This window comes from Dysidea avara, chromosome 13 (genome assembly GCF_963678975.1).
Source record: "Dysidea avara chromosome 13, odDysAvar1.4, whole genome shotgun sequence".
In the NCBI taxonomy this organism is placed as follows: Eukaryota; Metazoa; Porifera; class Demospongiae; order Dictyoceratida; family Dysideidae; genus Dysidea; species Dysidea avara.
This window is the reverse complement of record NC_089284.1, coordinates 11852805-11875822: the sequence shown is the minus strand read 5'-3', so window position 1 is coordinate 11875822 and position 23018 is coordinate 11852805. Positions and strand designations below refer to the sequence as shown.

The 23018-nt window shown below is 37.4% G+C and overlaps 1 protein-coding gene across 2 annotated transcripts; it reads left to right on the top strand.

The window, feature by feature from the left end:
• The first annotated feature begins 1016 nt into the window (after window positions 1–1016).
• LOC136243296 (uncharacterized) lies at window positions 1017–15058 on the top strand. 2 transcript variants are annotated; one of them, XM_066034815.1, is made up of 7 exons: window positions 1017–1134; window positions 7348–7759; window positions 7917–8401; window positions 9313–9368; window positions 9859–9969; window positions 10020–10360; window positions 14522–15058. In XM_066034815.1, the coding sequence occupies exons 1-7, from the start codon at window positions 1034–1036 to the stop codon at window positions 14921–14923; spliced, it is 1908 nt and encodes a 635-aa protein (XP_065890887.1). In that variant the 5' UTR covers window positions 1017–1033; the 3' UTR covers window positions 14924–15058. The 2 variants fall into 2 exon arrangements, with proteins under 2 accessions (XP_065890887.1, XP_065890888.1); XM_066034816.1 differs by lacking the exon at window positions 1017–1134 and adding an exon at window positions 5515–5715.
• Window positions 15059–23018: the final 7960 nt, after the last annotated feature.

The window sequence follows — 23018 nt, the reverse complement described above, 5'->3', positions numbered from 1 at the left end:
TCAATAGTCACCGCAACTACAGCTATGTACCATTCACTACCAGAGACAGCATACAAAATTGTAGTTAATAATCCAGGGTTTCTCCTATGAAATATAACTTTTCATGGATATGGCAGTACCCAAGGAATCTCTGCAATGCCATGAAAATACCATGAAATTCTGGTCTTCACAGGCATTTCATGCCCTATATCAAAGAGCCCAATAGGGGTAATATTATTCATGGCAAAGACATAGGCATTTCATGGCATACTATGGTAGTGATTTTTTGTATAGAACTTCCCATGATCATGTGAGCTCGTATATGCATATAGCTACTATATATACTGTAACTATTTTTGATGCTCTCACTGCTCAACTAGTTGTTACACAAGTATTACAAAATTCAGTTGCCACTATAAAATATGATTTCATTTAGCTGCCATACAACATAATTGTAGCCAGAATCATGAATTAGTTGCTAAGAGCCAACTCTGAATTCAGGGTAATTTTGGCATGCCGTGCTGGGTTTCCCTGTAAACTTAGCAACCAGCTATACAACATGCATGAAATTTGTCAGTATACTGAAGCACTGCAACTGAAAACAATAACATAGCTACTGTGTATTGCAGCTACCATACATATGTCTGCATACTTACTGATATGGCCTGTGGTTGTGCGGTGTTGGCTGTGCTGCCGCGGCAGTGGCCGAAGATTATTCTATCAACCCGCCACATTTACAACGTTCACTTACTTTGATGGGTTACCGCTGACCTCGTGCGGCATGTTGGCTGCTAAGCTATCAGATGATCAGTGGTTATAATAGTGAGTCTCTCAGCGGTCCCCCGGCTCAGGCTGATTCAAAGTTTTGTATCGAGTTGACTCGGCGGGCGGTCTGTGTAGTCCGCTTCTTCAATTTCAACAGAATTATGTAGCTCAGTAGCTATAGTAAAACTCAGATGAGAGAGTTTTTGGCTTGATCGTTACAGAGTGGAATCGAGCGAGTTGAATGCATATACTCTGATACCGCCCGCCCCTTCGCAAAAAAGTAGGAAGTATGTCCGGGCGGGCGGCGCTAGACTATGATGCATTCGCGGTTGCACATAGTCATAGATTCATTGCTGGATACAAGTTGCCAGTGCCAGAGTATCAGATCCAGTGAGTGTACGTGAAAATGTGCATATTAATCTCTAGTCTCGCGTGGCCAGACCATTTTTCTCGGCACGACGCTTAAGCAGGTGCCTTTCGGTCGAGAAAAAAAGTGGTCTGGCCACACGAGACTATATCATAGATAATATATACCTTATTATCTATGGTATAACCTCGGATAGTCACTTCCATGCCACCAGTTGATGTATTTGCAATCGGGATCAAGAATTTTGATTGTCAAAATACGGGAGTTTAGTATAAGCGTCTGGGAATGCAATTAACATTAATTGCATATTGCGCAACCACTGGATGCTCTTGATTCCCATAAAAATGTACTGAAGCCATTGGGAAAACGATGATAACCGACAATAAAACGTCCGTTGCTTACAAAGTATACGGTATGTTCCAATTTTCTATACATGAATAGAAACCACATTGATTTCCCTTTCGTTTCTCCCTGTTTCGTGGTTGTCTGCTGTTAATAGGATAAAGGGTTAGTGAGTTATGGAGCTGTAAAATTCTATCAGAGGTGAATACAAAGTGTGGGTCTTAAAAAAATTACGTGTCTTCTGTTATTCATTTCATGTCTTCTGTTATTCATTTCATGTCTTCTGTTATTCATTTCATGTCTTCTGTTATTCATTTCATGTCTTCTGTTATTCATTTCATGTCTTCTGTTATTCATTTCATGTCGTAAAGAGGCTCAGTGTGTCATCAATCAAATCCACTCAATCAACTTTGCTAAAGTTTGTAAAAAGATGGTTGAATCTACCTCGGAATTGTACCCCTGGTACCATTTTTCATCCTAGTGTTCTAGATCTTCTTTTTCTACCTCATTTTAAGGAGCATGCAAAGCTGTCATATGTTTTGGTCGTTGAACATTCTCAGATGCACTGATTGTCGAATTGCATCATTCCCTATTGACTTCTGACTCTCAGTTTGTATCTGATGCTGTTTGTGATGCTCTATCTGCTGCTAAAACTTCTGTATCTAACATCCATTCTGCTACTTTTGTTAAGGCTGCTCGTAGCAATCTGAGATCATCTCATGTAAGTTATTGGGATTCTACGTTTGAGTCACTGCAGAACAAGTTCTTGGATATAGTTGACTTGGAACAAGCTTGTCCTCTGTGGAAGAGGTTGATGTTTGGACTACCAGAAAGCACCTGTCATTTCTTCTCCATGCTGGTTGTGATACACTGCCAACACCAATGAATTTGGCTAGATGGAAAATGATTACTAATCCAGTTTGTGCTCTGTGTCAGTCAACCCAGCCCACAACCAACCATGTTTTAACTGGCTGTTCTGTGGCTCTTGACCAAGGTAGATACACTTGGCGTCATGACTTGGTTTACACGTGTTTGTTCATAGTCTTCTGAAAGATTTGTCACCTGGCTCTAAGCTTTATGCTAATCTCCCTGGCCATCTTGCTAGTGAGAGCCCTCCTAGCACCATTCCTTCTAATCTTTCAACATCATTAAGTAGACCAGACTTGGTGTTAGTTTCCTCCGATTCCATCACACTATTAGAACTTTCTGTAGTTACTAATACCAAGCACCACTTTTTAGCTGCTAGCCATAGAAAAAAAGGTCGCTATGGTCCATCTTAAATGTACATCTCTTTCCGTTGAGCTTGTGATGGTTGAAGTTGGCTGTTTAGGTCATTTTATGCCAGCAACAGTAGCAAAATTGTCAAAAGTGTTCCATCAATCAAAACATTCTATTCGTGGCATCCTTCAGCAAGCAGCAAATTTATTTTTTATTTATTTATTATTATTTTTCAGTACATAAAATTATACTGAAAGCCACTGGCAAGTGCTGCCAGTGACTCACTACATAAAACAATACTCTAATTGACTTGCAGTAATCACAAGAATTGTTGTATAGCTAAAGGAATTACAGCTGGGGCATATATTTTCATATGTCTCCAGATAAAACATTAGCTATATAGTCAACAGATTTGTGACCCAGTCTGACAAAACCAGTCTTATAGCCTTTCCAGTTTGATAAGCCATAACTTTTTTGCCATATACAGTATATGTATCTATTTGAAACTTTACCTCAGTAACAGCTTTATCCAGACAAGGTTTCAAGTTGCTACCTTATTCACAAGACAATTATGAATTGTCAAGTCTAAGCCATAAGACTGGCTTTGTCAGACCAGGTTGCATTTTTTGCTCTGAAATTACAGACCATGCATGCATAGGTACATGTGTATATGTGTATGTAGCAACGCAAACGCACCCATTAATCATGAGATATTCATGACTACATAGTTTTATGCAGCCAGATCACTTTTCTTCTCTTCAGTGTTGGGAATTCATTTTACCATAGACCTTTTTCTTCCTGACCCTTAACAAGGACTTTCTGACCCTTAACAAGAGAAGAAAATTAAGTAGTTCAGCTGTGTGAAACTATTGGTTTTTTTTTTGTAACATCACGGTAATTTGGGCTAGTATACTGCAGTGAACTGTATATGTGTACAGAATATTATTCCTTTTCTTGAAGATGCATATAGTATAAGAAATGACAACAATTATTAAGAACATTTAAAATGTGCCATTATTGGATGATAAGACATGCTCTGTTCAACAACTTGTATATGTTTGGTATGGCTTAACAATTGATCAATGGTAAGAAAATGGAGAAGTATTGTGTTTCAATTTGTTCGCAACACTATGCAGTGATGTTGGAGTGTTTTGAAGATTATACTATTACCTCGTACTAGATCTCACACTACAACAACAGTAATGTAATACATTGTTCCTAGTATGTGCTTAAGAACCATCTGTAAACTTGTAAAATGTAAAGTTATAGATTAACAGTTTGCAGAGCATTAATGTAGGCTACAGAGGTGTCAGAAGAAAATCAACTGGCTCATCTTAATAATGTTCAGTATACAGCATTCTACTTAATAACAGTTAGAAATTGTATGAGTTATAATATATAGCAAGACTCCTTTTGCTTGTCAAACAAACTACTCAAGGTCTATAATGCATACCTTGTATGTAAGGACTTTTGTTATAAACATTAAATTCTCTCCTATACTATTAATAGATAGCTATTATAAGTGCATCCCTAACCTGTGAGAAGGCTAATTATAAAGCCTGTTGTTAATACAGGGAGTGAAAATCTTGCAATCATAACTCTGTGGAATGCAGAAAATCATTCGAGATCCAATAGTGATTGGATCCTCCAGTAACATGGACATCTGAAACCTTCTCTGCACTCAATTTAAACTTATCACTGGCAATGTGCAAATTCCATGCATGAGAAAGCTACGGCTTGAAGTTTGACAATGTGATGTTCTGTTGAATGCATGCAGCAGATCCAGTGATCCTCATGGCTGGACCCACACAAGCCACAACAACTAGGATCTGTAACCTGTTTCTCTAGGGGAATATGGCAAAGTACGTACTTGACTTAACAAATTCAGCAGATTTTCATTATTGTCACACTGCACCGAAAATGAGTACTCCCACTGTAACAAATAGCTACCTTTAAAACGAATTAGTCAGGATGGACTATATTTCAGATTAATGTTAATACACACGTAATGGGATATTAACTTCCCTAATGACCATACAATATGAACTATTAATATTCATTGCTTTGTACTGCCAGTAGTGAGAAGTTGCTACTGCTACTTAATGGCACTCCCTAGTGCAATATCAGTTCAACACTAGAATGTCTAACACTGTGAAAAAAGAGGGATATAAGATGGTATTTCCAGTGGCTTATTGAATACAAAAAAGCTTGATATAACCTGTATTATACTAACAATCTCATGTAAATGTGTTAAACATACTGAAACCTTATATGTGATGGTATAGTGTGGGCATTATATTCGGTATAAGCTATTTCAGGTAATGTAGTAAATAAACTGAAACCATATATGTAATAGTATAGTATGCATTATACTAAAGTATAACATGAGTATAATACAGGGAAATAATGAGACTTATTAAGGCTTATTAAGGCTTATTTGAGACTTAATAAGGCTTATTAAGTCTTATTAAGACTTAAATAAGTCTTAATAAGGCTTATTAAGTTTTAAGGCTTAATAAGGCTTAATAAGGCTTATTAAGTTTTATTAAGGCTTATTAAGACTTATTTAGACTTATTAAGGCTTATTTGTATTCAATAAGCCACTGGAAATACCATCTTATATCCCACCTTTTTCACAGTGTAATGTTAATTAAACTACTTCACAAGATTTCAAGTACATAACTCAATCCAATAATTGATCTTACCCTTTTCTTATTTATTTATTTATTGATTTGCTTGTTTTAATGTGCTAATACCTCAGTTATGAGTGTGTGCGCATGTATAATTTAGCTTGAAAATCATGTACATTTACAACAGTAACAACTTTGGCGGGGAGGGAGTTCCAAATTCTGATGGCCAATGGCAATGGTAGTAGTTGACTCTGGTAGAGATGGGGATGAATTAACCTTTGTTGATGACCACACGTAATGGAGGATGATGGTTTAAGAAACTGTGATAAATCTATTGAAACTATGTTGTGAAGCATTTTGAAAGACATGCATTAATTCTCCTTACTTCAAGTGTTGGCCAGTCTAATGCCTCAAGTAAGCTTGTAACACTAGTACTTCTTGTAAAAGAGCTAAAGATAAAACAAGCTGCTTTGCACACTTGCTGGACCACTTCTAGACTATTGTTTTGTGATTGAATGTGCGGAGACCAAAAAACTGAGGCATACTCTAGTATTGGCCTCACATATTGTAATATAGCTAGAGACTTAATATTGGTAGAACACTGCCGTAAGTTATGTTGTAAAAAAACCATGTGTTGAGTTGGCTTTACTGGTGATAAAAAACCATGTGTTGAGTTGGCTTTACTGGTGATTTTTGTAATGTGCTCTTTCCATGAAAGATTGTGAGCAACAGTGATTCCTAGGTATTTTGCTGATTTGACTTTATTGATAATGCAGTTGTCAATCTTATAAGTGGAGTTTAATGGTGCATGTTTATTTGAAATAGTAAGGTGTTCGCATTTGGATATATTAAAAAGCATAAACAATGCAGTCTTTTGACCATTGGAACAATGCGTCCAGATCCTCTTGTAGCTTATCAATGTCATCATTTAATGGATAATTCTGTAAATAATAGCATCATCTGCATATAATCTTATGGCGGAAGAAATATTGTTTGGTAAGTCATATATACAACAGAAAAAGTAAAGGTCCCAAAACTGAGCCCTGTGAGACACCTGAAGACAATCTACATGGGTCACTGTTTTCTTCAGTGCAATCAAGCAATTTTTTATGCTCTTGTTATATTTGTGGATGGTATAGGCTTCCCCTGTTGTAAGTAGCCATCATTCATTGTATTCATTTTAGGCTATGTAGTTAACAGGGCCGCCCAGAGAAATTAAGGGGCCCAGGGCAAAGAGTTAAAGTGGGGCCCTTGACCCAAGTTGTAAGGTGAAGACCAAAAAAAAAAAAAAGATCACAACCTGCTGGCAATGACAATAACTACCCATCACCAACCATATCTCCTTATCTATTTATCTATAAGCTTGCTACACTGCTCCTCTGAAGAATACTGTGACTGCTCTATTAGAGTATATCGATCTTTTAAACAGGTATTCAGGGGGCCCTTCATGGGGCCTCCTGGGGCCCCTTTCAGGCTGGGATCCGGGGCAAACTGCCCCAGTTTCCCCCCACCCCTCGGGCGGCCCTGGTAGTTAAATATAGGTAGTCACAATTTTTATGCATTTGGTTTGTCTTTCAGATTCATCTTAAACTTATAGCATTTAATTTTTGAATCCCATGCACTTTCTATGTTAATGTGTGTATCTGAAGCTACAAGAAAACATTAAAAGCAGAAGAAGACTTTAGTGTAAAACTGCATGCATGTCCATAGCAGTTTACTGCTAGTTAGATTTGTTGTATGCCTGATAAATGAGTGGGCTTGAGCCAATTAAAAATTACAACTGTACTATTGTGATGTTGAAGTATAGTTGCAATAAACATTACACTTATAAATATTTAAATAGCACATGTTTGCCATGCAGGTAGCTATATCATCCTCAACAAAATTATACATTTTATACATTGGTTGTAGCTTTAGTAGCTAACTCACAATTCATGGTATAATGGGAATGGATATACATGAAAACTAGTTCAACAGGTTGATTTTGCTATAATAGCATGGCATGCATATAAAGCTGATTATAATTAGTATACTATATATTTACAGTTCTATGCGAGACCAGCTTGATTCAGAGGAGTACAGTGAAAGTCAAGTACAAGTTATACTGGCTATAAGTACCATTGCTGAAAATGACAGTCTTACTACAGTCAACTTCATAGATCATCATACTATTAAACAAAGTTTTGTCATGTACAGTTCCAATTGTGCAACAAACAGATTTAGTGAGAATATTGCTGCATCTAATGTCAGCGCAATTGATCTAATTGTAGAGGAAAATAAAAAGCCTGCAAGATTTCATCTTAAGGGGTTAAACCTCAAGCTGAGAGCTGCCTTGCACGTATTGGTAGTTGCACTTGTGATTAGCTTTATTGTTGGATTGTTCACATTGCCGATTCTATTCTTCTATATTAGACCTAGTACAGATATTAACATGGCAAATAGCTCTTCAATGTCAATGGTATGTACACACACTCGCACATGCCACAGACACTGCATATACAAATTTCATGATAATGTTAATGTAAGTATAATTGCAGCATGCATACAATGTTGTTTGCAGAGTATATGCACATACCTATATAATAACTTTATTTTATATTATCATAACTTTACAGGATGATTTATTGGAAGTGTGTAACACTTCAATAACAAATAATAGTTGTGCAAGAGACGTCATGAACACTTATGCAACTCTTCGTAAAGTGAGTGAGTCAACATTTCCATTTTGTATTCAAGAAACACAGGACTTGTTTTGTGATGCTCTGAGCAAATGTGATGACCTAGCTTTAGTGGGGGAGATAGTGTGTCAAGAGATACGGCAAAAATATTGCACTTCAGAATGGAGAATATTAGAAGTTTTAAATAGAACTGACAGGATTTTTGACTGTGATGATTATGGAGAAACCATCCAACTGAATTGTTCTGATCAATTTGATCTTGACAACAATGATTCTGTTTGTTCACCACTTTGTAAATCATTTTCTCAACATGGAGATGTTGTTACTACTATTTTGGTTGTTGATGTTGCTTTTGCGCATCTAATAAATGTAATTGGGGGAGTGATTGTCTTGATAGCAGCTATTTACAACAGAAAGAATATGTAAGTGAACTTAAACTGATCTGCATGTGTATTTATTATACAATATATGGAAGGAATCACATTAAAATTTTTGAGAGTATTGCTTAATTCTTACTGTAGTATGCTTATGAAAGTTGCAGTTACATGTGTGCATGAAGAGTAAATCTCCTAAATGCCAAATTTAGTTGCACCAAAAAGTTGTGCTTTATGAAGTTACAATGTACAAGTCTGTGAGTGTTTTACTTGTTATTGGCACTTAAGTGGCTGCTGGGCTGGAGTGGGGCCGAGTAGAGCACACATACATATTTCAGGCAAAGCACATTATAACTGTGTAATAACCCAATTTTTGACTTTTAATCGCTTTATAATTCATGATAAAACTTATTTTGTGTTAAAATATTTTCATACAATTTAAATGAGTGACTGCTCTGTTAGAGTATCTTGATCTTTTGCAAAATAAATTTGAGTTTTGTACATTTTTGCATTCGGAAACAATATTTTACACAAGTGAATTACATTATATATGGGACATGTACGTATGTGCATCACTTTTTAAACTGGAGGAGTGCTTTCTTAACCCTTCTATTATCCAAACTCATTCAGTCTCATTGGATCCTGAGTATATTCAGATAACTGAAAGTTCCATTCATTTATACACAGAGCCTTGGTTATAAAATGCACAAATTAGATAAAATACTTTAATAGAACAGTCATTTTGGTGTTTGGATAACAGAGTGTTAAATTATAGCAGGATAATAGAGGATCTACTGTAATAGGTTCATTACTGCATGGTGTTTAATAATATTTCTTTGACACATAGCTAGTTCGTGTACAACACATGCACAACCCGTTCAATTGTATAAATTGTTTTGTTCTTTGAGTATTCGCTATATCACAGTGCTGTGTTTGACCATGATGTATTATTTGTGTAGGTTTAAGTATCCTCAAGTCTTATTAGTGATCAATGCTATCTTGATCACAGTTCAGTGTAAGTATATGTGATGTGTGTGCATGTGTATCTGTATGCATGTAGCCTTGTACAATTCAACAGTGAGACCACTGTGTGATAACTGTTTGCAGAAGGATCTATTCATCTTGGTGCTTCAAAAAATTAGTGTCTATATATGCAAAATTATCACCTACCAACACAAACAATAGCATTATATATACATGTATATATGTGACCGGATTTGCGAAAAGGGGTCTTCCACACACATCCAATTCTATCAACTTGGAAAACCATAACTTAATGCTCAATAAAAATAAACACCTGAAATTTCCTTCATCCACTAACCTATGTTGGAACGCACTACTGACCAACTTTCAAGTCAACAGCTTTTTCCAATCTCACATTATGAATTGTCAAAGTTCATAAATTGGATGTATGTGGAAGACCCCTTTTCGCAAATCTGGTCACTGACGTATATATCTGTGCAGCTAATTTGCATTTCATTATTGGAAACATTAATTCACTATAGCAATTCTTATAAGTTTGCCGAATATTACACTGGGAGAGTGGAATCCACTTTGTTCTGATAAATACATCTTTAATGCTATTGATAACCCAACAACATATTGCAAAATACAAGGTTAGTCCAAGAATTACTGTACCGTATACTTACACTTTTATGTTTTGCAGCATTCATAGGCATCATCACTATAGTCATGTACAGTATGTTTTGGTTTGTTTATATTCTACACCTTTACTTGACTCTGATCTACCCACTTAAGACATCTCGAGTTAACAAGGTACTCACCAGTAGAGTGACTCATGTTATCGAGGTGGCAGCTGTGATCATTATTGTGACGACACCGAATATTTATTTTCTGGCAACCTCACAGTATCAGATTATTAACTTCCCTCCACTGTTTTGTGGAGCTGGTGTTGATGTGAACTTTTATGGAATCATACTTCCAACTGTTGTCATTAATTGTGCTAGTTTGATCATGATGCTGCTTGTGTTGCAAAAAATACATGGAGTGAGTATTTTCATACAGTGTGTGTATAATCTAAACCAAAACAGCCAAGCTGTAATAAAAGAGTGCGGCCCTCAAAAAGGCCAGGATGAAAAAAGATGTGAAATCCAAGGTGGCTGCTAAGAAATGGCTGTGATGGTAGGTTAATAGCAAAAATTTTAATTACGACAATTCAGGTGAATTTGCGTTGTCTCCTCCACCAGGATTTGGCACCAAATTCACCTGAATTGTTGTAATTAAAATTTTGCCATTAACCTACCATCACAGCCATTTCTTGGATTTTACATCTTTTTTCATCCTGGCCTTTTTGAGGGCTGCACTCTTTTTTTACAGCTTGGCTGTTTTGGTTTAGATATCACTTCTTTTTGTATTGCAAGCCACAAAGTGGACCATTAACTGGCTTTGGTGCTTCCTTCTAACTTGTTTTTTTTTCTTTTCTGCAGGAATTGTGGAACAAAGGAAGAAAAATGTTGTGTACAGCTTTTTTTGTATGATTAAAAATACTTGTAAATTTAACAATGAAAGATAATCATACTGTAGGTAATAAGGTGACTTCTTAAACATAATTGAACTGTAGCTGAAACTCCCATTGTTTGTAGCTGAACTCTTTTCAGAGTGACCTGTTGCTAGCTGAACTCTCTACATGATGATTTGCTTCCAACACATATTTCTACAGGGTGATTTGTTTGTCCTATAGGGTAACTTGTATATATCTAGATGATATCTCTACAGGGTGACTTGTTTGTAGCTGATCTCTCTACAGGGTGATTTGTTTGTAGCTGACTCTCTACATGATAGTTTCTTTGTAGCTGAACTCTCTACAAGGTAACTTCTTCTAGCTGATCTCTTTACAGGGTGACTTGTTTGTAGCTGAACTGTCTACTTGATAGTTTCTTTGTAGCTGAACTTTCTACAAGGTAACTTCTTCTAGCTGATCTTTCTACAGGGTGACTTGTTTGTAGCTGAACTCTCTACATGATGGTTTCTTTGTAGCTGCATTCTCTACAAGGTAACTTCTTCTAGCTGATCTCTCTACAGGGTGACATGTTTGTAGTCAAACTTTCTACATGATGGTTTCTTTGTAGCTGAACTCTCTACAAGGTAACTTCTTCTAGCTGATCTTTCTACAGGGCGATCTATTTGTAGCTGAATTCTCTACAGGGTGGTTTGTTTGCAGCTAAACTCTCTACATGGTGGTTTCTTTGTAGCTGAACTCTCTACAAGGTGACTTCTTATAGCTGAACTATCTACACAGTGATCTTTTCGTAGCTGAACTCTCTACAGGGTGATTTGTTTGTAGCTGAACTCTCTACAAGATGATTTGTTTCTAGCTGATCTCTCTATAGGGTAACTTGTTTGTAGCTGAACTCTCTACAGGATGGTTTCTTTGTAGCTGCATTCTCTACAAGGTAACTTCTTCTAGCTGATCTCTCTACAGGGTGACATGTTTGTAGTCGAACTTTCTACATGATGGTTTCTTTGTAGCTGAACTCTCTACAAGGTAACTTCTTCTAGCTGATCTTTCTACAGGGCGATCTATTTGTAGCTGAATTCTCTACAGGGTGGTTTGTTTGCAGCTAAACTCTCTACATGGTGGTTTCTTTGTAGCTGAACTCTCTACAAGGTGACTTCTTATAGCTGAACTATCTACACAGTGATCTTTTCGTAGCTGAACTCTCTACAGGGTGATTTGTTTGTAGCTGAACTCTCTACAAGATGATTTGTTTCTAGCTGATCTCTCTATAGGGTAACTTGTTTGTAGCTGAACTCTCTACAGGATGGTTTCTTTGTAGCTGATCCCTCTACAGGGTGACGTGTTTATAGCTGAACTCTCTACAAGGTGATTTGTTTGCAGCTGAACTCTCTACAGGGTGCTTTTTTGTAGCTGAACTCTCTACAAGGTAACTTCTTCTAGCTGATCTCTCTACAGGGCGATTTGTTCATAGCTGAATTCTCTACAGGGTGATTTGTTTGCAGCTACATGATGGTTTCTTTGTAGCTGAACTCTATGCAGGGTGATTTGTTTGTAGCTGAACTCTCTACAGGATGGTTTCTTTGTAGCTGATCTCTCTACAGGGTGACTTGTTTATAGCTGAACTCTCTACAAGGTGATTTGTTTGCAGCTGAACTCTCTACATGATGGTTTCTTTGTAGCTGAACTCTATGCAGGGTGATTTGTTTGTAGCTGAACTCTCTACAGGATGGTTTCTTTGTAGCTGATGTCTCTACAGGTGGCTTGTTTCTAGCTGATCTCTCTACAGGATGGTTTCTTTGTAGTTGAACTCTCTACAGGGTCTCTCTAGGGTGATCACTTCACAGCTGAACCCTCTACAAGGTGGCTTCTTCTATCTGATCTCTCTACAGTGTGATTTGTTTATAGCTGAACTCTCTACAAGGTGACGTTTTCTAGCTGAGCTATCTCTTGTTTCTAGCTGACCTCTCTACAGAGTAACTTGTTAGTAAAGCTGAAGTCTTTACATGGTGGATTTTGGTTGTTAAACTCGCTGCATGAAGGCTTGTTTGTAGCAGAACTTCTACAGAGTGAATTGTTTGCAGCTGAACTCTCTACAGGGTGTATGACTTGTTTATAGCTGAACTCTCTTCAGTGTGACTTGTAGAGTCTAATGTTCTGAATCACTACAGCAATATATTTGGAGCTGAACTCTCTATAGGGTGACTTGCTTCTTGCTGAACTGTCTATAAGATTAACTGTTTGCAGCTGAACTCCCTACAGAATAACTTGTAATGTAATAGAATTCTATAATGGAGTAAATAAATTAGCTGAATGCTCTATTAGGGTGACTGTTCTATTAGAGTATCTCGATCTCGCATTTGCTACACGGAGTTGGCTTTCGAATCATAACTCAGTGGTTTGTAATCCGATTCTTCTGTACTACTGCAAGGACTTTCTATGAAGGCTATTCCAGCTATAATGATTGGAATGGACTCCCATATGACTCAGTTAATGTTCATTCAACCAATTTGTTTAAGACACACCTAGATAGATTTTATTATGATTACCAGTATGATATTGTATAGTTATTTTTGTAGTAGTTTGATTGTTTAGATCAGGTTTTTACAGGCTTTGCCTCCTTACCTGTACCCCCAATAATAATAATACACCGATTATCAACTCATTGCTCTAAGCGGTTTGCCTAGTAGGCGTGAAAACTAATACTTTTTTATTCATAAAATTAATATTGATCGCGTAATTGTGACACAGGTTGGGTTTTGAGTCATATCTCCATGGTCTTTATCTCGATTCCTTTCAAACCACCAAAAGGTACTCCTACGATGGTTACTCCTTCTACGTAGCAATTTTCAACTCATTCCATGAAGCGGTTTACCCTGTAGGCGTGAAAACAAATCGATCTTGTTTTACGCGAATAATCGGTCATAACTCCTGAACCATTCATCGGATTTGCACCACATTTGATGCTAGGATTCACCTTCAGACTCCCTTTCTGTGTGCCAAATTTCAAGGAGATCAGAGTACGCGTTTGCGTTTTATAGCAATTTTTGCAAATGTGCGAAAACACGAAGAACAAAAAAAACGAAGAAAAAAATCGAAACTTTGGCAGCTCGTATCTCGGAAATGACTGGAGCGATTTCCTTCAAATATGGCATGTAGGCTCCCCTGGCTGGTGGACAACTCTGTAGCAAGTCTGGTTCCAATCGGATAAGGGATCACTGAGATACTAAGGTGTGAAAAGTACGTTTTCTTTATCATGTGTCTTGATAGTGTATCTGCAATATGCATGTACCTGCTTATAGCTATACAGGTGTACTGATACATATAGTAATGATAGTCTTATTGCATAATAGAGATCTAGCTGTACAGTTTAGCTCAATATGTGTAATATGATTATATTACAGCAGAGTATATTTCTTTGTGGCTGGATCATCTTCAAACCCAACTATCAAAGTATCATTGTTGAAAGAATCCCTAGTGGTTTTAACTAATGTTTTGCTGTTGGGTAAAACATTAATTCTGCGATTTGTTTAACTGATAGCTATGCATGCATGTTTTCAGCTAGTTTAATCCGAAGTGATATGTTTCATCATTATTAAGTACCAACTACTTTGATTGACTCTGCCAACAGTGATAGCAATCTATGTATATGCTTTTACGTATGTATAGTTATATACTGTCATTTTATGTAGCACTACAAGAGGAAGAGCAGAATGTCAAAGCAAAAATGTTTCTCTATTCCTGAAGTGAAGATATTTGCAACACTCTCCTTCTTATTGGTGGTATTAGCACTACTGTGGATTGGTGCCAGTTTTCAAGTTGGCTCATTTGAGACAATCATATTTCACATAACCAACTACATACAATGTAACCTTGGAGGAATCCGTACAGGTCTTGATTGTGAAGAGGACAGAAGAAAATCAGAAGCACTCTCTTATCCATACTTGACAGCAACATACAATGCAGCATATGCAATTCTCAACTTGTCAAACTTACCACTAGTTTTGCAGTACGATGATGTAAAACAGTCTGTTAGAAGATTAACAAGACGTATTAGTACCAAAATGTTTGATGCAACCTCACATCTAAAATGATTTCAATAAAGTTGTAATTACATATGATGTTTGCATGCACCTCATGTTTATAATGGTAAATAAGTACACTATAAAGTATAATAATCTGTACAGTTTTGATATTAATACTTACCTGTATTGAAATTAACTTCTGAATCAATGGCACCACTTCAGTCTAGACTAGTTGATACAGTGTTCCTACATGAAACATGGAATACTTATAAAAAGGGTGAGGTGAAATAGTATTTCACAAATGCAGTTGACCATTATAATTAGAGTAGTTACCTTCAGCATCTATGCAATGCAACCAGCTATGTTGAATGGCTGTGTAATAAAAAAAACTACCGGTACATCGTTTATTTGAATGATGAGATCATCATGTCATAGTAGCTATAGTGGTGAAGTTAGCAATACCTGTACAGCTAGTCAGTATGAGACTAAGAGTGTAGTCAAAAGTACTTAATACATGCATGATCTGAACAATTGTAAATCACTACCAGAAACTGAAGTAACATGAAATGTGTATGTCTGCAATGAAAAGTGATATCACACCCATGCAAAACAGTTACATGGGGTACTATGTTGTAGTTAAAGCCACCACAAGCAGGATGTCATTCTGATCGACCTAAGGCCAAAGGCGAAGTGAAGGTCAAGGTGCTGATATCAGATATCCTACGAGTAGGCTTCTATCTCATGCTTTGATGAAGCACTTTACTTTATAAACATAGTGCAATTGATAACATGTTAGTTATGACATGCCTTCTATATATCCCACACTCTATGAAGTATTTTACTATTCTATGAAGTAATTTACTTCATAAAAAACTACAATGAGGCTAGTAAAGTTGTGTACGGTTTCAGTTTTACTGTGATTGCAGCATACCAGTATTACGATATGGCTTCAGGTTTCCTTTGATCCAATTGAATGTATAGATCATTCTGACTTACCAAGGTTTAATTTCCATTCCCAGGTTTAACTACTGTACATACCATATCCTCCTACTTTCTTACTTTGATGTAGGGCTTCAGTGGGATAAAAGGGTTTTTCATAGACCATGCATGTAATACCTTACCCAACGACCTTATCACCTGTTCAAGTTTAGACCAATTTAAAGCAAGGCTAGCTGAACATAAATTAACCACATAATTATTTTTGCTGATTTATTATCTGTGCTTGTATATACTCTTTGTAAGAGGTTTTGCACAGTAAACAATAATAATAATAATACCTATCTATATGAACATCAGTGATAATTTCATGGCACTGCAGAGATTCCACGGGTGCAGTACCCATGAAAGTAAATTTAATGGGAAAAACCGTGGAAATTTTCATGCAGTGTTTCATGGCAATTTAGTATAATGCTGTCTCTGGTAGTGAATGGTGGCTGTAGTTGTGGTGACTATTGTTAGGTAGCTATACCTACCTGTTAAGCATCATTCAGGAGTTTACATACTGTATGTGTCAGTTGTGATAAAATCTGTGAATTAGCTACCCAGTACAGATCTAACAATTTGGTGGTAAACAATTGAATGGGAACTTCCATACTGCTACCAACATACATCATTCACCAGTGATTTGCAGCTATTGCCAGTTATATTATTTGTACACAACAAATGACTGTGGTAAAGGTGAAAATAACAATACAATAATAACAGTACTCCAACTGACTAATCTTCGTGGGTGTCTTTGGGTACAACTTAGCGAACAATGTAGACATTAATGATAAATTGGTATTGTGTAGTTGGAAACTGAGTTAATTATCTTGTCATAGATTAATCTTTCTAAAACTTTATACATACAACACAAAGAAGTGAGATCAGATGATAGTTTGTGCATAGGTTTGTCTCCAGATTTATACACAACATATGTGACTGGGCCTGCAAAAATAGGGCATGTGGGCACAAACTACACCCTGTCACACAATGGATCATATCTCAGTACTGGAATAGAATATCTGCATTCTATAACTTGCATTATAAAGCCAATTAATTGTGTAAGACGTGCTGAAACTTTCATGTCCATACCTTAATGGTATCACAAGTTATGAGCAATGAAAGCTTGAACAATTAGGCAACTTTTATGCACCCACATGCTCTATTTTCACAGGCCCGATCACATATATTTTGTGCATTTTCCATTCAGCTGGCATTGTTCCACCAACAATACTGGTTGTGAACAGATGGTGAATGGGCAGGACAAGGGCATAGGCACAGTGCTTTACAACAATTGAAGGGATGTTGTCAATGCCACTACCTTGTTTGGAACGAGATTACTTAATGCTTCCAATACATCTTGTTCTATGAAATGAATTGAATCCAGGTAATTGTCAAGGACAGGTAGATCAAGACACACGATAGTGTGTCGTGCTGCCCAAGAAGCCGGCGCGCCACACCGTGAGTATATTGACAGGAAGAACGAAAACTTCATTTTCACACCTTTGTATCTCGGTGATCACTTATCTGATTGGAACCAAATTTGCTACACAGTTGCCCGCCAGCCAAGGGAGTCTACATTCCAAATTTGAAGGAAATCGCTCCAGCCATTTCCGAGATACGAGCTGCCAAAGTTTCGTTTTTTTTTTCCTTCTTCTTCTTCGTCTTTTCGCACACTTGCAAAAATTGCTATAACAAGCAAACGCGTACTCCGATCGCCTTGAAATTTGGCACACAGAAAGGGAGTCCAAAGGCGAATCCTAGCATCAAATTTGGTACAAATCCGATGAATGGTTCAGGAGTTATGACCGATTATTCGCGTAAAACAAGATCGATTTGTTGTCACGCCTACAGGGTAAACCGCTTCATGGAATGAGTTGAAAATTGCTATGTAGATGGAGTAACCATCGTAGGAGTGCCTTTTGGTGGTTTGAAAGGAATCGAGATAAAGACAACGGAGATATGACACAAAACCCAACCTGTGTCACAATTACGCGATCGATTTTTATGAATAAAAAAGTATTAGTTTTCACGCCTACTAGGCAAACCGCTTAGAGCAATGAGCTGAAAATCGGTGTATAGCTGGAATAATCTTCATAGAAAGTCCTTGCAGTAGTACAGAATAATCGGATTACAAACCACTGAGTTATGATTCGAAAGCCAACTCCGTGTAGCAAATGCGAATCGAGATACTCTAATAGAACAGTCACCCTAATAGAGCATTCGGCTAATGTATTTACTCCATTATAAAATTTTATTACATCACAAGTTATTCTGTAGGGAGTTCAGCTGCAAACAGTTAATCTTATAGACAGTTCAGCAAGAAGACAGTCACCATGTGGAGAGTTAAGCAAATATATCACTATAGAGATTCAGAACATTACAAGTCACACTGAAGAAAGTTCAGCTATAAACAAGTCATGCGCTGTGTAGAGAATTCAGCTACAATTAAGTCACTCTCTAGAGAATTCAGTTACACAGAATTCAGCTACACACAAGTCACTGTGGAGAGAGTTCAGCTACAAACAAATTACCCTTTAGAGTGATCAGCTACAAACAAAACACTTTGCAGGGTGTTCAGCTGCAACAAATCAACCTTTAGAGTGATCAGCAATGAACAAATCAACACAAATCTACCTGTAGAGAGATCAGCTAGAAACAAATCACCCTGAAGAGAGTTCAGCTACAAAAAATCACCCTGTAGAGACATCAGCTAGAAACTAGACACAATGTAAGGAGTTCAGCTACAAGCAATCACCCTGTAGAGAGTTCAGCTAAAACAAATCAACCTGCAGAGAGATCAGCTACAAACAAATCACCTTATAGAGAGTTCAGCTACAAACAGATTACCTGTAGAGAGATCAGCTACAAACAAATCACCTTATAGAGAGTTCAGCTACAAACAGATTACCTGTAGAGAGATCGGCTACAAACAAATCAACCTGCAGAGAGATCAGCTACACACAAATCAACTTGTAGAGAGATCAGCTACAAATAAATCACCCTGTAGAGAGATCAGCTAGAAACTACACACAATGTAAGGAGTTCAGCTACAAACAAATCACCCTGTAGAGAGATCAGCTACAAACTAGACACAGAATAAGGAGTTCAGCTACAAGTAAATTACCCTGTAGAGAGTTCATCTACAAACAAATCAACCTGTAGAGCAATCAGCTAGAAACAAATCACCCTGAAGAGAGGTCAGCTACAAAAAATCACCCTGTAGAGAGATCAGCTAGAAACAAATCACCCTGAAGAGAGGCCAGCTACAAAAAAATCACCCTGTAGAGAGATCAGCTACAAACAAATTGCCCTGTAGAGAGATCAGCTACAAGCAAAACACCCTGTAGAGAGTTCAGCAACAAAGAAACCACCATGTAGAGAGTTCAGCTGCAAACAAATCACCTTATAGAGAGTTCAGCTACAAACAAATCACCCTGTAGAGAGATCAGCTAGAAACTAGACACAATGTAAGGAGTTCAGCTACAAGCAAATCACCCTTTAGTGAGTTCAGCTACAAACAAATCAACCTGCAGTGAGATCACCTACAAAAAAGCACCTTGTGCAGAGTTCAGCTACAAACAAATTACCCTGTAGAGAGATCGGCTACAAACAAATCAACCAGTAGAAAGATCAGCTACACACAAATCAACTTGTAGAGAGATCAGCTACAAACAAATCACCCTGTAGAGAGATCAGCTAGAAACTAGACACAATGTAAGGAGTTCAGCTACACAAGTAAATCGCCCTGTAGGGAGTTCAGCTAAAACAAATCAACCTGCAGAGAGATCAGCTACAAATAAATCACTTTATAGACAGTTCAGCTACAAACAAATTACCTTGTAGAGAGATCGGCTACAAATTAATCAACCTGCAGATAGATCAGCTACACACAAATCAACTTGTAGAGAGATCAGCTACAAACAAATCACCCTGTAGAGAGATCAGCTAGAAACTAGATACAATGCAAGGAGTTCAGCTACAAGCAAAATCACCCTTTAGTGAGTTCAGCTACAAACAAATCAATTGCAACCTGCAGTGAGATCACCCACAAAAACGCACTTGTACAGAGTTCAGTTACATACAAATTACCCAGTAGAGAGGTCAGGTAGAAGAATTCACCTTGTAGAGAGTTCAGCAACAAAGAAACCACCATGTAGAGAGTTCAGCTGCAAACAAATCACCCAGTAGAAAGATCAGCTAGAAGAAGTTACCTTGTAGAGAGTTCAGTTACAAAGAAACCATCATATAGAGAGTTCAGCTACAAAGAAATTACCCCGTAGAGAGTTCAGCTAGAAGAAGTCACCTTGTAAAGAGTTCAGCTACAAAGAAACCATCATGTACAGAGTTCAGCTACAAAGAAACCACCTGCACAGAATTCAACTACAAACAAATTACCCTGTATAGAGATCAGCTAGAAGAAGTTACCTTGTAGATAGTTCAGCTACAACAATTCACCCTGTAGAAAGATCAGCTAGAAGAAGTCACCTTGTAGAGTGTTCAGTTACAAAGAAACCATCATGTAGAGAGTTCAGCTGCAAACAAATCACTCTGTAGAGAGTTCAGCTACAAAGAAACCGCCATGTAGAGAGTTCAGCCTCATACAAACCACCTTGTAGAGAATTCAACTACAACAAATCACCCTGTAGAGAAGAAGTTACCTTGTAGAGAGTTCAGCTACAAAGAAACCATCATGTAGGGAGTTCAGCTACAAAGAAACCAACATGTAGAGAGTTTAGCTGCAAACAAATCACCTGTAGAGAGTTCAGCTAGAAACAAATCACCCCGTAGAGAGATCAGCTGGACGAAGTCACCTTGTAGAGAGTTCAGCTACAAAGAAACCATCATGTAGAGAGTTCAGCTGCAAACAAATCACCCTGCAGAGAGTTCAGCTACAAAAAAATCACCCTGTAGAGAGTTCAGCTAGACGAAGTCACCTTATAGAGAGTTCAGCTACAAAGAAACCATCATGTAGAGAGTTCGGCTACAAAGACACCACCATGTAGAGAGTTTAGCTGCAAACAAATCACCTGTAGATAGTTCAGCTAGAAACAAAATACCCTGTAGAGAGACCAGCTAGAAGAGGTTACCTTGTAGAGAGTTCAGCTACAAAGAAACCATCCTGTATATAGTTCAGCTACATTTCAAGTCACCCAGTAGAGAGATCAGCTGCAAAAAAATATCCTGTGGGGAATAATGGACATGTAATAAATATATGTATATAATTTGTATAATTACTAATAAAATCAAAAATAATAGAAGTACTAAAATTCTTCTTTAAGTTGTTTTCTTCTTCCTGTAGTAAAGAAAAAAACACATGGGTTAAAAAAGCCCCAAAGCCAGCCATAGGCCGGCTTTGCAGTATACAAATACAAAAAGAAGTGATATCTAATCAAAAACAGCCAAGCTGTAAAAAAAGGTGCGGCCCCCATAAAGGCCATGGTGAAAAAAGATGTGAAATCCAAGGTGGCGGCCAAGAAATGGCTGTGATGGTAGGTTAATGGTTACATTTTAATAACAACAATTCAGGTGAATTTTGTGCCACTTGGTCTTGGCACCAAATTCACCTGAATTGTTGTTATTAAAATTTAACCATTAACCTACCATCACAGCCATTTCTTGGCCGCCACCTTGGATTTCACATCTTTTTTCACCATGGCCTTTTTGGGGGCCGCACCTTTTTTTACAGCTTGGCTGTTTTTGATTAGATTAGATATATTGGGAAGACAGAAGTTGCTTTGAGATAAAAATTGAGTAGAAGTATATATTAATTGATATCAGAGTTTGTGACAGCATTTTTTTACCTTAACACTCAGTCATTGATTCTGTGTCTCCCTCTATCATGAAATAGTGCTCTATAAACAAATAATTACAATTTGGTGTAGCTACCTAAAATTTGATGTGGGCGTGACGGGAAACAAGGAATATAATAATGATGGCCTTAACTACTATACCATCTATTTAATGCTGTGCAGCCATCTGGGATCCCCACCAAATCATAATTATAACTATTACCAGTTAGGCTCTGGAGAGCTAACACAGGAGGCAGAGCCTGTATGAGGTATTTACCACTAGCCTAGGAGCCAAAGCAAAAATCTTTGAATAAAAGAAAGGCTTAAAAAAGCAACTTGAACCACAGCCCACCTGGATTCCAGCCAAGTGCCATACTTGGCAGTATAACAAACCTGAAATGATTCAGTCTTTGGCTGCCTGTTTTGTTCTAAACAAAATTTGGTTCAGATCTAGTCAGCAACAGCATGACAGCATAACAGGCATGTTGATGTACCTCGAATGGCTCAGTCTGCAAAACTGAAGGTCATTGGCTTAACTTACCTTACCAGTTACCATTCAAAATCTTAATCGAGTCAATGGTCATAGCTACCTGATCGTTGTCTACTTTTAGCAGTCCTGATATCATGCTCACCATCCCTTCAAGCTTATTTAATCAATATTTACAAGTGCTCTTTCTTACCACAAACAATTGATCAATGCCGAACTATCTATCTCTGACATCGAGAAGATTGACATTGAAACTTTTAGTATCACATGTAATTGTAATGGACGTTAGTGTGTTGCTCCTGGTGGGCTTTACTAAATTAATTATTAATTTTATACAGTAGTTTACTAAGCTAGTTGTCCTTTTGTTAATGTATGACTTGAATTTCAATATCAGCTTGGTGTATGCATTTGTGTTTTATAGTGAATTTCACAGTGTGCATAAAAGAAACAAAAAAATGAAAGAAAACACCCCAAAACTTTGGCTACTTGTGTCTTGGAGATCAGTGGCTGGGGCAGTTTTCTTCAAATTTGGTATGTGGACTCCCCTATCTGGCAGACATCTCTATGGTTCCAATTGGTTAAGAAATCACAGAGCTATATATTTGAGAAAATCTCCTTTTCTTTCTTCCTACCCACTGAGTGTGGTGTGTCAGTTTCCTGGGCTGCACAACATATTAGCTACAGTGTGTCTTGATATAATATGGATCCGATATCTAACTGTATAACTTAAAGTTTAACTATTCAACTCGATATCCATCTGTTTGTTGATCTTCAAACTTGAGTATCAGTCTTGGCTAGGCAATGGACTCTTTATGGGGTGGTAAAAACCACCAGTAGTTTTCACCAGTACATTTTTGTCAGGTGAAACATTATTTCCATGGTTTGTGTTGTTCAATCCCAAGTG